We start from the raw sequence: 14,705 nt of genomic DNA, 5'->3' as shown, positions 1-14,705 counted from the left end.
GCCGGCTCCTTTGGCCAGTAAAGCGAGATGAGCGCCGCAACCCTAGAGTCGTCCGCGACTGGACCTAATGGTCAGGGGTCCCTTTACCTTTACCTTATGAATTGTTACATTTCTATGCATAGATTGCTTTTTTTGTCTATTTCAGCTGAAAAAAACTGATTTATTGCTCTGTTGGTATTTATGTTCTAGTGTGATTTAGGATACAATCATGAAACATGTATTGATGACCATGAGATCTTTTTGGAAATATTATTTTAAATAAAAATAAAATGATTTAAAACATGTATGTCTACTATTTGGATACATTTCAAAAGGAAACATTCCAATGTTTCTTTGGTGGGATATACCCACCCCATGGAAATTGCTTACTTGTTTGTTCTGCTCACGACAGTTAATGTAAAAGAAATGTACTTGTTTTCCCATCCATTGCTAGATGGTATACATTATTAAAGCCCCAGCCCTTTCTATTCAAATCCCATTAGCTTACAAAGAGCCATTTAAACACCAGGTGTGGATGGGGCAGGGAGTGAAGGAGAAAGGATATGGAAATCCTGATCTCCCTGCCCCTGATTATGCTGGTAGGGGTGGTCCCAAGTTGCCCCCTGGGGCCATCATTCCTGGTATATTAATACCTTCACCTTGCTGGTTCCTTGAGATGAATCCCACATCTGTGGTAGGCATGTGAGAGAATGGGACTCTCAGCAGCATGACACGACCAGGTGAGTAGGATCTTGCAAGGGAAAGGGCCTAGAGCAGAATAAGGTGTGCTTTGGAATCTAGATCTTATAATGAGCATGTATACAAGGATTCCACTGTCCCAAGGGAAGGCTTCCGAGGGGAAGGGCTCCATCCCTAAGAATTCTGGAGGGAGCGCTTGGGGGTATCATTTTTCCATTTCAAAAATTGGTGGATTCCATGCTCATGTGCAAAGACTCATGATATTGCCTTCTTTTTTTACCCCCCCCCCCCGGAAAGTCTGTTTAGTAATTTCAACTATCTCGGGAGGGTGAGTGATAACTAATGTTCTTGGTGATATAGGATCACCCCATTATTTCAGCTGCAAAATGTGGTGTTGGGGTTCCCACTATCCAAGAAAAAGGGTCCTGTGCACCAACCTAGCTATTAGTGGGAGGCACATTGCTTCCAAGAAAAGCACCTGTGTTGCAGGACACAATAGCAGTCTTCTGACTCCTAATCCAGCCCATGTTAGCGAGTCTCGCATGCCTCACTTTGTGTTTTTGGCCCAAAGCTTGATTTTGCAATTGCGTTACAGCATATGAAGGGCTGTACGCTAGGCAGATGGGGTTCATGGAAAGCCTAACGAGAAGAGTTTATTGATTAGCCCCCTCAGTCTGACCCCAGCAATCTAAAATTCAAATCTATGCCTTCCAAAAACATTTACTGTTGTGTCCATATATCTCATGCATATTGCAGAGAATATGAGTGTAACTATGAGCAGACATTGGAAGGGGATGTTTATATGTAGTATAATGACTGCAGAGGAGGGTGGAGGCGGGTGATTTAGGCTGCAATCCTAGCGGCACAACCTGGGACCACACCCCACTTAATTCAGTAGGATTTAGTTCTGAATAAACATGGTTAGGAAGCACTGTGTTGTTAACCATTTGTGGAAGACAGATTCCCTGGCATTGAGCACCAGGCCAGATGAGCTCTTTGTTCCTGGGATTTTCCTCTTCATGACAGAAGCTGTGGGCTAGTCACGCAGCTAGGGCACATTCTCCTGGTGACATGGATGTATACGATCTGTGATGGCTTATTTTTATAGTGCAAATGTGTTAAATTGCCCAGAGCTTTTCCACACTACAGCTGTAGCTGAATCAAATGCAGAACAAGGAACCAACTCTAACATCCTAACTTTCTCCTTTGGAAGCCGTGCAGCCTGGCAGTGGTCCACCATGGGATAAACCATGGGTAGGCAAACTAAGGCCCGGGGGCCAGATCCGGCCCAATCACCTTCTAAATCCAGCCCGCGGACGGTCTAGGAATCAGTGTGTTTTTACATGAGTAGAATGTGTCCTTTTATTTAAAATGCACCTCTGGGTTATTTGTGGGGCCTGCCTGGTGTTTTTACAGGAGTAGAATGTGTGCTTTTATTTAAAATGCATCTCTGGGTTATTTGTAGGGCATAGGAATTCATTCATTCCCCCCAAAAAAATATAGTCCGGCCCCCCACAAGGTCTGAGGGACAGTGGACCAGCCCCCTGCTGAAAAAGTTTGCTGACCCCTGGGATAAACTGTTGAAAAGCACTGCTAGTTCAAAAAATTATTCATTTGGACTCATACACTGGGCAGGCTGAAGGGAATGCATGCACTATTGCAGCCTTCGTATTGAGCTGTGTGCCTGTCTGTGTGTTATAAGATCCACATAGTTACATAGCATGGCACATAGGATGTGTGTTCCTGACCTTTCTCTCTCGAGTCTATTTCTGTCTACAGTTATATTCCCTGTAATGCTGAGCTGTACCTTGCTGCACTGCAAAAAGACCCTGCTTAGCCATGGCATCTACCATGCTCTCCAGTTCCCTGCTTTCCCTCCTCTATTTGGTGCTTCTGACGTTTGTGGGCAGTGCAGTGCTCCTTGCTGAGATGCACCAGCACAGCTCACAGAGCCGCAACGTCCATGCTTTCCTGGAGGCGCTCATGATCTCTTCCTGCATCTGGATGCTCTGGTTTGGCTGCCACTCTTCCCGCAACAAGCAGCTGAAAAGGCACCAGGATCACCAGGCAGGAGCAAGCTGGCTAAAAGGTAGAGATGTTAACACAGATAGGATCCATTGCAAAATGCTCATGCCAAAGCAAATTGTGCAATCCTTCAAACAACGAAGACCATCACTAGCAATGAAACCTCCTTGCCCTTCCAAAGTTTTGGCATTTCTACTAAAAGGTGGCTAAGGCAAGTGCACTAGAGGAGCTGTGACACACAAGACACCATTACAGTTGAAACTTGCAGAGAAAATGTGGTTCTTGGATCTGCTGGTGTCTGACAGATCCAAGCCAACCAGAAGATATAATTTCAGTCCACTCTTTTATTAGCCTGACTTGTTACTTCATTTCATTTCAGAGAGACACAGAGCCTATTGTTATATCCAGTGCTTTTTTCTGGGGGGGACGCAGGGGTACACATACCCCTAAACATTTTGTGAATCTCTGTACTCTGTCTATTTACTGTATTTATTTTCCCTGATTTGAACTATAAAATGGTGATTTCCTTGAGTCAAAATGAGAGTACCCCTAAACACTTTTTTAGGGGGGGAGCACTGGTTATATCAGCCAATTTGTTCTCACAAACAACCACTCGCATCAGTGGCCTACCCCTATTAGCATCGCAATGATTGGCAAGGGTGGGGACTTCCATGAAACCACAGATTTCTCAGTCTTGTTTCACAATTCCCCTTCCCATGCAGCTCATGTTGTTGTTTTTTAATCTGTAGTCTTATGGGTCAGTGGAGAAAGGCACTGGGGACTCACTTTGGAATTGACAGGGTGGAACTGTCAGGATACATGTGCTTTCCTTCATCAGCAGGAAGGCTGGTCCCACGGTCTTGGCACTTAATATGAATGGACCTCCTGCCCCCTTCTGCTTCCTGAATAAATTATCAGAGTGCCTGCTTTCTGTATTGCATTTGTGGTGACCGTGCTTGTCTTGTCATGGCAGGCGGTCTCTCTCTCTTTGCACTGGCCACCTTGGTTCTGGACTGCCTCTCCTTGGGGTACTGCTACGAGCTGCAGCACTGCGCCTCCATGCTCATCACCACCTTCCCTGTTGTGCAAGCTGTTTTTACCATCATCCAGGTGAGGTCAAATGTGGTCAGATAGATAGCATCAGCCTTAGAGGAGTTAGCTATTCTCCTTCCTTTTCTGCCACACATCTAGGATCCCAGCCCCTTCTGCTTCTCTCCACTGTGTTCTTTCTCCTTGCAAAAGGTTCACTACTGTTAAAGAGGCAGTGCATAAGGCAAAATTTCAGAGTACTGGAGGAACAGTTTGTGCCAGGCTTCCCAAACCTAGTGGGCTTTCAGCAATGGTAGCCAAGCTAGTGCCCTCCAAATGTTGTTGGACTACAACTTCCATCATCCCTGACCACTGGGTTGGGGCAGATGGGAGTTGGGAGTCCAATAAATGCAGAGCGCACCAGGTTGGGGAAGACTGGTTTATACTATTAGTGGCAAATGGTGATGTGGTCTTCTGTCTCTTTCCCCACCCCTGCCACCTTCCTTCTTACAGGTCTCAGTGCTGTTGTTTAATGCTAAAGTTTGCATCCAGGAACACCAGCATCTAAATAGGTAGGTGTATTCTCTTGAGCTATGTAAAATCAGCAACCCAAACAGCAACCAGGCATACACACTGGTCCAAGGTTTGAACTTCAAAAGGAGTAGTCTTTTCTAACCTATGGAATTCTTTATTATTTCATCCATCTTTCTTCAAAGTCGGGATAAAAATGCAATAAATGAAAGCATCCCATCAGCACGAAGACTGCTGTTTGCACTGCAGAACTTTCTCTCCTCCTCTTCACCCCCACCCCATGCCCTTTCCCTAAATGTGCTCCAGAGGGGTGAAGGAAAGTCCAGAACATATTTAAGGGGTGCACAGGCAGAGAAGCAAAGTCCTGTTGCATAAACAGTAATCCTTGCACTGCTAGGGCACTTACTTAGCACTGCATTGGATGCAATTAGAATCACAGAGAATCAGAGACATAGAGTTGGAAGGGACCCCAAGGGTCATCTAGTCTAACCCCCTGCAATGCAGGAATCTTTTGCCTGCAGCTGTCCCTGAGAAGGCCTTCCAATTAACAAGCAGATGTGCTGACCCATTACGCCACAGGAGGGTTTGCATTGAGTAGCTGTAATATGAAGATTCTGCCTCTGGCAAAGATGAGGATGCCTGGAAGAACCTGAATGTTGGAGATGAGGCAACCATGCAGGGGAAAGCGAGTCAGGTTTTTGGCAGCCTCATAAAAATGCCAGTGCATGAAATGGCTACGAAAATGCTAATAATGGCTGGGAGGAATGTTTGGATTGGGGCCAGGGAGCCTCTATCTAACTTTGAACCAAATTGAGTAAGGAAGGGTGAAGTGCAGAGATCTTTCATTTATCCTCTTCCTCCTTTCTCCCTGTGGCTTCTAGGTTTGGGCTGATGCACACTCTGGCCACCAATGTGCTCCTGTGGATGAGTGTGGTGCTGGATGAGTCCATGAAGCAGCTGGAAGAATTTTATGATGCTCGCAAGGGAGAGACTTCACAGGCCCCCCATGGTACAAACCGTCCTTCTCATCTGGGGAGGGAGCTTTCAAAGAGAGGTCTACAAATGGCTTGGCTTGAGCAATGTGACAAACTTTGGAACTCACTAAGTCTTTCAAAGTGACCAAAGGCAGGGTTTGAATCCAAGGGTAGGGATGCCATATTTCAAACAGTGAAAATCCGGACAGCAAAGTTGTAAAGCTGCTGACATAGGCTGCCATACGTTCAGATTTCCCCAGACATTTGGCCTATTTCCACCCAGACGCTGCTGACGAATGTGGTATTCCGGCTATGTCCAGGAAATTCTGGGTGTATGGCAACCCTATCCAAGGGACTTCTATTTACTTGCTATCTTACTCACTATACATATATGGTAGCCCAGTAATGTATGTTCTCTGAGCATTCACATCCATTCTCTGGCCTTCTTTCCAGCAGATGTGCCCCCTTACTTTGCCATTTACTCCTGAACCTCTCATGCTAGGACTGGGAAACTACTGAGACTCAGCCCAGCATTTAAGGAAATATTTGGCTTCAATAACATAAGGAGAGGTGCCCTGTAGAATGCAGCTCTGCAGCTGCCGCACCCCATATTTCTCCTTTGCATCCTTTCCCCCAATGCTGCAAAGCCCTAACACTCCACTTCAACTGAGTTTCCCCCTGGATTGAGCCATTTCCCATCCATACTTTAACCATCCACCACACAATCACTGTGCTTCCTATACAGGCTGTTCCATCTCATGCCATTCCTCTGAAGCACCTCATCCTCCAAATTCAGTGGTAAGAAATTAATTACAGATACAGTTTGCCTGCAGCTCCCCTTCCCACAGCATGTGTTGGTATAAAGTTGTCATGATTGGATGAAGAAAGCAGATAACAACAACAACAACAACAACAACAACAACAACAACAACAACAACAACAACAAATTTTATTTATACCCCACCTTCCCTGGCCAGGGCGGGGCTCAGGGCGGCTTACATCAAAGTATGATACATTAAAAACATAAATCAAACAATCGATTAAAATACAGCTTAAAATCAAATTTGGAGCAGAATAAAATCAGATGGCAACCCACGGATTATAACTATAGGGGATGGGAACATTGAGTGCTCAGCAGACCCAACTGTTTGTGTTGGTCTTCTATGAGCCGGTGGAAAAGAACTGTGTGCGGTTTCTCAACTGCACACAGTGCACAGCCACACCAAAAAGTGCTCTTAATACCATTTTAACAGTCAGGCTTCCCCGAAAGAATCCTGGTAACTGTAGTGCTGACCTCACCAAGCTACAATTCCCAGCACCCTTAACAAACTACAGTTCCTAGGATTTGCCATGAGTGTTAAAGCGGTGTAAGAATGCTTTAAATATTTGCTGTGGGAGTGACCTAAGCGGATAGAATGGTCCTCTTTTCCAGTTAGAAGTTGTCACACAACCTTTTCTGTTGTTCCTCTGCTAAACGTATATCTATCTTCTAGCACAAACGTCCTATTCTTCCTACAGATGGTTCCCACACCAACAGCTGCACCTGTACCACCAGCCTTTGCCACATCTTTTCAGAAGGGGCCGCCTACCTGCATCCCTTCAACATTGAGTTCAGTCTCTTCTCTTCTACAATGCTTTACATCATCTGGAAGAACACGGGGCGGGAAAGCCCCAGCCAAAAGCCCCAGCTCACTCACAAGGCACACTTCCATCTCAGTGGGGCTTTCGTGGGGCTAGTGCTGGGGGCCTTGGCCATTTCAGCGACATTTGGGGTGATGATCTCCTTTGGAGTGCTTGCCAAGTCTCCCCACACCATTCCTGAAGCCCTACGAACATACTACATCTTCAACTCTGTGCTCTTGTCTGCCATGTTCCTGGCAACTTTGATTGGTATTGCCACCTACAGAATGAAGAAAAAATCTGCGGCTCTCCCTTCCGACAAGAGCGTGGTAAGAAACTTAGATGTCACCTTGCTTCTGGGCAGCTCCTGTGGTCCCCTCATGGTATCCATCTTCTCTTTGGTTGCCATCTTATTTCTTCATACCAATGGTGGCCTCCACCTCCTAGACTTCTGCTTCTCCCTCTGCAAGACCATCCAGATATTGGGACAGAATCTCTTCATTACTGAAGCTTTGTACTCAAGCCTCCCTCAAGAGCCAGATGGCCAAGACAACAGCAATTCTGCTGCTGCCAGCTGGATCTTTTCCATTTCCAGAGGTCCAGCAGAACAGGATGGCAATAGACCTTACTCCAAAACCCATACACTGACCAACATCATGGCCAGTTTGGAAAATCAACTACCCATGCACTTGTCAGATCATGGTGATGACCCATCCCTCTTCCAGATTTCAAACATTCAGAGAGAACCTAAAAAACAAAGTATCAGAAGGAAGGTCCTACAAAACATCTCAATTCTCCTCATCTTCTACAACATATCGGTAAGTTGGGTTTGGTTTAAGACAGATCTAAAGGTGGCACCAATATTGCAGTGGGTGGGGGATTTTGTGGAAAGGGCTTCTAAGGAGACCCTATGCAACCAGGAACCAGGCTGTCAATGACATAATTGAGGCAGTAGTCTCCGTTGGCTTAGTTTTGATAATATGATCAAACTATGCCAGCATGCCAGGTCTTAGCCCAGGCCTAGTGACGACTTGTGCACTGTAGGAATATTAATGGTTTGTGTTCACTAGGCCCAGGCCAAGTTATTACATACCAGAAAGTGTCACAGATACCAGTCATGAAATGGCTATCTTGAGGTTGTGGCGCAACACAACATGGCTGCTGTGGGGAATGTGGCATGATGACACAAAATGGCTGCCACATCTAAAACAGCAGAAAAAGGGACACAACCACAAAATGGTATGGGCATGTCCACAACTACCAGCCACCTCATGAATGGGAAACAGGTTCTTACAGGATTGGACATTGTCCTACACTCAGGTGTGGCTGGCAAAGTTGCTTTCTATCAAGCGACATTGTGCTCACTCACCAAGAGCACTTGATTTCTGAACAGAGAACTGCAAGGGGCTTTTTTTCTATGAGGTAGCTGATATAGGTGCCTTTTTATAATCCATCCCAGGGCTCCCTCAGAGTGAAGCTCTTTGCACCTCTCCTGTGTTCAGAATAGATGAGAGGATGTCCAATTCAAGAATCCAATGAACTGTGGGCATGTATAAGAGTGTTGTGTAAGTGTATTCAGTGTAGGAGAGGCTGGGCAATGCAATCAGGAACTGAGCAAGAAGAGCAAACAGTCTCCTTTGAACTGTGGATTTTTCAGAGGGTGTTTACTGAGACCTTTTGTGGACATCACAGTAGGTACTGATGGGAACACTGGTTGGTGCCCACAAGCACCATGTTGGTAATCCCAACATAAAATGACACAATTTCCTAAAATGTTTTTTAAAAAATAATTATTATTGATTAAAACTATCATCAACACATCAGTTACATAAAGAAATTACAAACATGTCATAAATATTTAATGACAAGGTATGAAAAGATATTAAAGGTTAATTCACCCTTAATTCAATATTGTAGTCTTTAAATAAGAAGCAGCATTAGAAACCTATTTTACACCATGAAATTCCAAGATAGATACTGCAGAGCAAAAGAAAGGCAGTACCTCTTATAGCAGCCTGATTCACTTTCGAAAATGTCCCAAGCAACTCCCAGTCTTCTTTGAACTTATTTGCCTTAGCTCTTCCAGGCTGATATGAAGACTTTTACTCATCATTGCCAAATTTCAGTTTGCTCTACCAAATTCCTTATTGAAAAACGCCACGCCCCCCCCCCCCGAGTATGTTACATGCACAAATCTTTCCATAATGTTGCTGATTTTGTTAAGAGCTCCAAGCATGCCAAATCTGAAATGGAAAACATAGGACATTGTCTAATAATATTTGTAGTAACTACCTGTAACTTCGCAAAATCAGTTCTTGAATGTGTTCCAAGTGAGAGAATTTATGTGACCCATAGAGGGCAGTAGTGGATTAGTACCAAAATCAACAAAAAAGTCTTATGGCACCTTCAAGATGTGGACCAGAGACCATTTCATCAGATGCATCTAATGAAGTGGACTCTTCTTCATAAAGGTTCTGCCATAATACAATTTGTTTGTCTTTAAGGTGCCATAATACTATTTGATGGTTGGTGTAGCAGGAAGCTAACATAGGTACTTATAAAATGGTTATTAGGCTTGTAACTTTAGTCACCTAACAAACTGCATTTGGTACTTTGCAACACCGAGTCAAGCTTTGCTATCACAAATCCTTTTCTCCTGATTCCAAAAATGTACATATTTGTTAGTTTCTCCTTTATGCAAATACCCCACCCTTTTTTGTTGCAAACAGTATCAAGGAAACAGCACAACAGTGACATAGATGAGGATTCCTATGCAGCCTATAGCTCCAATGTAGTCATGTTTACTTAAAATGACATCCCTCTGTGCCTTAGTTCTCACAGACAGCAAATGAGGAGGTAAAACCCTGTTCTGGGACAGAACATTGTCAGAATGCAGCTGGAAGCTCATGACTAAAAACTTCAACATACCAAAAGTAGCTGAACCTAGAGAACTAGCATGTCAGGGAGAAGGCTAGGGAAGAGCCCTTGTTTTCTATGTGCAGGAAAACATTTTTATTTTATTTTTAAAATGGTGGTTCATTCAATCATGTGAGTGCCCTCTTGAAAACTTGAAATGGTATAGTTCAGAAGTTGATTTACATCCTCATCTGCTGTATGTGAGAAGAAGGCCTGAGTTATTGAACCATGCTTGGAAGAATACAAGCTCCTTGTGATCTACAAAAGACAACCATATATTTATGCCCCAAGGCAGATGTGTAGTATGCTCTGTGAGTTCCTGCTGTACTAATCCCTCCAAATCCCAACCACAAAATACATCACTGAGATGTAATAAATTATTATTATTATATATACCCCACCCATCTGGCTGTGTTTCCCCAGCCACTCTGGGTGGCTTACAGCATATCTAAAAACATAACATATCATCCTTGTTTAAAATGTTATGTTTACAGAAATTTTCAAAGACCCGTTATGTAACTGAAGAATTCTGGCACTGCTTGGAAAGCATATCTTCTTGCCAAAGAACGTTGGGTGAAGCTGAACAACATCCTCATCTATAGAATGGCCGGTCTACATGTTCAGGAGGCACACAAATGCTACAACTTTCCTGGGGCTGTACCAATTCGGAATCCAAGCAGTGGAACTGAACTTTATCCCTGTCTTCAAAATTTAATTCCACTCTCCTCCTGCCGCCACAAAAAAATCTGGTGTTATAGAAAGAAAGGCTCTAACCCAGGGATCAGCAAACCCAGGGATCAGCAAACATTTTCAGCAGGGGGCCAGTCCACTGTCCCTCAGAATGAATTCCTATGCCCCACAAATAACCCAGAGATGCATTTTAAATAAAAGCACACATTCTACTCATGTAAAACACGCTGATTCCCAGACCGTCCATGGGCCAAATTTAGAAGGTGATTGGGCCAGATCCGGCCCCCGGGCCTTAGTTTGCCTAACCAAGCTTTTCTCCTGACTTGCTGCTTGTTTATGTTCACGCAAAGGGAAGGGGAGATATAGCTGTGTGACGCACCTCTTACATTCTGACCTACAACAGGTCATGGAGCGCTGCCCCATGTTCTTTCTCTGAGCATGTAGATTGGCTCAAAGAGCACCTTCTAATCTGGCACATGAAAACTTCTGATTGTTGTTCATGTGCTTGAGAAAGCAGAACAGGGGCCAGTGGAAAAAGAAGTGTATATCCTAGACAACGTAGCTTTTCCATGTGCTCTATAGCCACATCAAGTGCTAAATAAGTATGGGAGACATTTCAGGAAGGATGGAGAAGTGGTGGCCCACCAGATGCTGGATGGGGCTGATGGGAGTTGTAGTTCAACAATAACAGCAGAATATGAGGGCCACACGCTCCCCAGCCCTGCCTTGAAAGGATGCAACTGCCCCCAAAATAATGGCTACTTGTGCAAAGAGTTTGAAGTTGGTTTTATTCCTTTCCCTGTTTCCTTTGTTTCACTAGGTGTGGATTCTATATGCCTATGGGACCCGCCCGCACCTGGTGAGCCAGATTGAGCAGTCTTTCTATGGCTTCACACTCTGGGCCATCGTGGTCAAGATCTCCCTGCCACTGGGCATCTTTTACCGTATGCACTCCGTGGCTAGTCTCTTTGAAGTTTACTGCAAGACCTGCAAAACACCACCGGCCTTAGGACCACCAATGCAACCTGACATCATGGGGAGAGCAGCATAAGTGCCCCCACACATGAGGGAAGCTAAAAGAAGCTGCCCTTTATACAAGAGAAGGTTGCAAAGCTATCTACCTATTGCACCAACCAGCATTTCAAGCAAATCACACATTCCTCAGACTATTCCCCCTCTCTTAAGTCCACGGAGCATCTGTAAGATCAACTGAGAAAGCCCACTCTATCAGAGACAGGCAACTAGCAGGTTTGGTACATGAACTAATCTCCCTGGCAGGTTTTATTTCAGGGGGTTAGTGGACTAACTAAACTAGTATGATGTCCTTCTCCCCAATTAATTTTATTTTGTTTTTAATGTTTTGATTTTTAGTTGTTTCAGAAAAAGCAAAAACAACATTTCCTTTCATGTAGAGTTTTAAATGCAGTTTACTTTTATGCAGACTTTATTTGTTCTATTTTGTTCTCTGTTGATATGGACTAATTCAATAAAACTCTATGCTACTCTGGTTGGGATTTACCTCTGTTCAGTCTTGCCTGCATACCAGGAAGTGCTTTAGTCCAGTGTCATCACTTCACCTCCACCTAGTGCAAAAGACAACCAGGCTCCTGCCTCTTTCAATACAGCAGGGTAGAAGAGGGCATTTCGGCAGGTGCAGGTGACCTAACTATTAAAGGTGACTATTAAGGCCCCACTTTCTTTTGCATTTGGCCACCCTATTAGGACTAGATGTTAATGGCTTTAATAAATGTGTATATTTTAGATAATTTTGCCCAGCAAATATACTAATGCAAAATGGGAATCTCTTCTTCAAATGTAAAGTTAATTTACCAGATGTACAGACTTTCCTCTACACCTTACTAAAGTATAGATATGTCTCCTTTTATTATCATAAATGTACAAGACACATAAGCAGGATACAAAGTCCAACAAAAGCATCAAAACATAGGAAATAAGCTCAATGGGGTATTTTGATATTAACACACATAAGCCATTTTAAATTAGGGGGATACATCCCTCTTCAGCAATCACATGCCATTACCTGTTCACTTTGACTGCAGAACAAATGGATAGTCCTAATAATGTTCTCTGCTGGAGCTGCTTCCATTCTTCTCTGCTTGTTACAAGTCCTGAAACACACCTGCTGAGTTTCCCCCCTTCCCTCCGCAAGAGTTACAACGAGGAAGTGCTGTGAATAACTGACAGCTCTTCTGACCTATGAGAGGTCTTGTTCCTGGTTTGACCAGCCAATCCATGTGACGGGGGTGAGAGGTACCTCTAGCAGCCACCAGGTTTGCAGGCTCAACTGTGTGTCTGTCCCAGGTGAGGAAGTTTGCAGAGCAACATGGAAACAGGTGAGGGGGGCATGGGAGGGGTATGTTAATCAGGGGTTATTTACATTTCTGAGTGGGTCATCCTTCCCTTTTCGTCTCTCTACTGTCTGTAGATTATTTTGTGCTAGGTCAGAGAGAGTTGCCAAGTTGAACAAGGGCGATAAGCATGAGAAGGTTTACCTGCAGGTAGCAGGATGCAATTTAATGCAGGTGCTTTCGGGAGACCTGTCCAAGGTGCTGAAACATCCCGCTCCGCTCACACTGGAGCAGAAGCGACGGCTGTTGAGAAGTTGCCTACTAGTGGCCTTGTATCAGAATTGGGGCGTGCCCCATATCTTGTCCTCTCCCACAAGGGTTTGTGCGGTCCCCGCCCCCGTGCTGTATCTCTAATGGAAGAGATGACATCACTTATTTATTAAGGTCAGGTCGCTCCGCACGCAGGCTTCATTCCAGCTAATGTGCAGGCAAGGAGACGGCGGCAGGGGGGAGACCGGGGCTTGCGTATCATTGATGCAGAGTAAGCTGGAAAATCCCCCTCTCTTCCCCTGTGTGATTACATAGCAAAAGCAGAGAGATCTCCATCTTCTCGGACTGAACAGCACTGTAGAGGAACAAATGCCCCCGCTTGGGACATAGTCTCTTTTAAGGCTTCTTGTTGAGAATGTTACAATGAGCAAAAGCTCTTGGCTGTTGTATAGTATACTGTTTTATATTGGGTGGAATGCAAAGCTACCAGGATATTCAGCAGAGAGCATTAAGAGATCAAAAAGCAGAATCCCTGCAGCATCTCGAGTTATTTACAAGCAAAGCTCAAAAAAGTGTTAGGTTTTTTGGACAATCCATTAAAAGTATTTGATTTTTTTTAATTATTCTTTTCTTATCATCTATACAGCAAGCTGAAAGCATTTCAGCTTGGCACTGGCTACTGTAAACTAGTGTACCCACTTCAAGCCACCCTAGTGTAATTCTTAAGCAGTAAATGCCTTGAGAAATATAAGCATATCAAGGTAGGGTTACTTCTGGTCTCAGCTGAACAAGTGCATATCCAGTCACTCTGTGCAAACCAGGAAGATTTGGTTGGGATAGCTCAGTCAGTAGAGCACATGAGACTCTTAATCTCAGGGTCGTGGGTGAAAAATTGCAAGGGGGTGGGCTAGATGACCCTCGTGGTCCCTTCCAACTCTAGAATGATATGATTCTATGAAATTGCCAAGCCATAAACCTGGAGATACATCACTGAAATTAACAGATATTTTTAGACTAAAAGTGCTAAAATAGAATCACACTGTGACACTGGAAGGAACAGAATCTGATTCATTTTCTTTTCAGCTTTAATTTTTCTACACTTCGCTAGGTCAGCCATAGTCAAACAGTATTATTCCTGCTCTTTACTCTACATAAATTCCATGGAACACAACGGTCCCACTGCACTGAAAACATTTCAAACAACATTTGCAACATGCTTATGTCTTACTGTAAAAATGTTTTCATCCACCATATTGCTTACACAGTAAATATGAAGTGCCTTCATGTCTGAAACTGTTGAATTAGCATTAGACCCCCCCACACACACACACACAAACACACCTAACTTCAAAAAGTGGATGCATTGAGCATTGTGTGAAAGGTAGTAATATTTTTGTAAAAATTCTGCCACCCACAAATTTCATTTTTAAAATTTCACTTTCTCAACCTTGTGAGTGCAAAAAAATTGTTATGACTGTCCTCAAATTTCAGATACTAGAGAGACTGAGTGAGGTTATGCTCCCTTGTCAGTTAGACTTCTGGAGTGCCATAAAACATGTTCTTGTTGCACCACAAACTCAAAAGAAATCCATGCAGCCATCCTAAACTTATTTACATAGAAATAAGTCCTATTTAATTCAATGGGAATTGCTTCCAGTTAAAT

At 43.9% G+C, this 14,705-nt stretch overlaps 1 protein-coding gene across 1 annotated transcript; it reads left to right on the top strand.

The window, feature by feature from the left end:
• Positions 1 to 2,411: 2,411 nt before the first annotated feature.
• Positions 2,412 to 11,960, top strand: LOC117047068 (proton channel OTOP1-like). The gene is made up of 6 exons (XM_033149812.1): positions 2,412 to 2,767; positions 3,677 to 3,813; positions 4,246 to 4,304; positions 5,145 to 5,272; positions 6,756 to 7,675; positions 11,284 to 11,960. The coding sequence occupies exons 1-6, from the start codon at positions 2,518 to 2,520 to the stop codon at positions 11,512 to 11,514; spliced, it is 1,725 nt and encodes a 574-aa protein (XP_033005703.1). The 5' UTR covers positions 2,412 to 2,517; the 3' UTR covers positions 11,515 to 11,960.
• Positions 11,961 to 14,705: the final 2,745 nt, after the last annotated feature.

Source organism: Lacerta agilis, chromosome 5 (assembly GCF_009819535.1).
Source record: "Lacerta agilis isolate rLacAgi1 chromosome 5, rLacAgi1.pri, whole genome shotgun sequence".
Classification (NCBI taxonomy): Eukaryota; Metazoa; Chordata; class Lepidosauria; order Squamata; family Lacertidae; genus Lacerta; species Lacerta agilis.
Note: the sequence above shows the minus strand (reverse complement) of the source record. Positions and strands in the feature narration are given on the sequence as shown.

What these genes read in the sequence shown, in the direction of transcription:
- LOC117047068 (XM_033149812.1), top strand. Translation starts at nt 2,518, where the DNA reads ATGGCATCTACCATGCTCTCCAGTTCCCTGCTTTCCCTCCTCTATTTG. An exon ending in GAACACCAGCATCTAAATAG is followed by an intron (nt 4,305 to 5,144) that starts GTAGGTGTATTC and finishes TGTGGCTTCTAG; the next exon opens with GTTTGGGCTGATGCACACTC. An exon ending in GACTTCACAGGCCCCCCATG is followed by an intron (nt 5,273 to 6,755) that starts GTACAAACCGTC and finishes TTCTTCCTACAG; the next exon opens with ATGGTTCCCACACCAACAGC.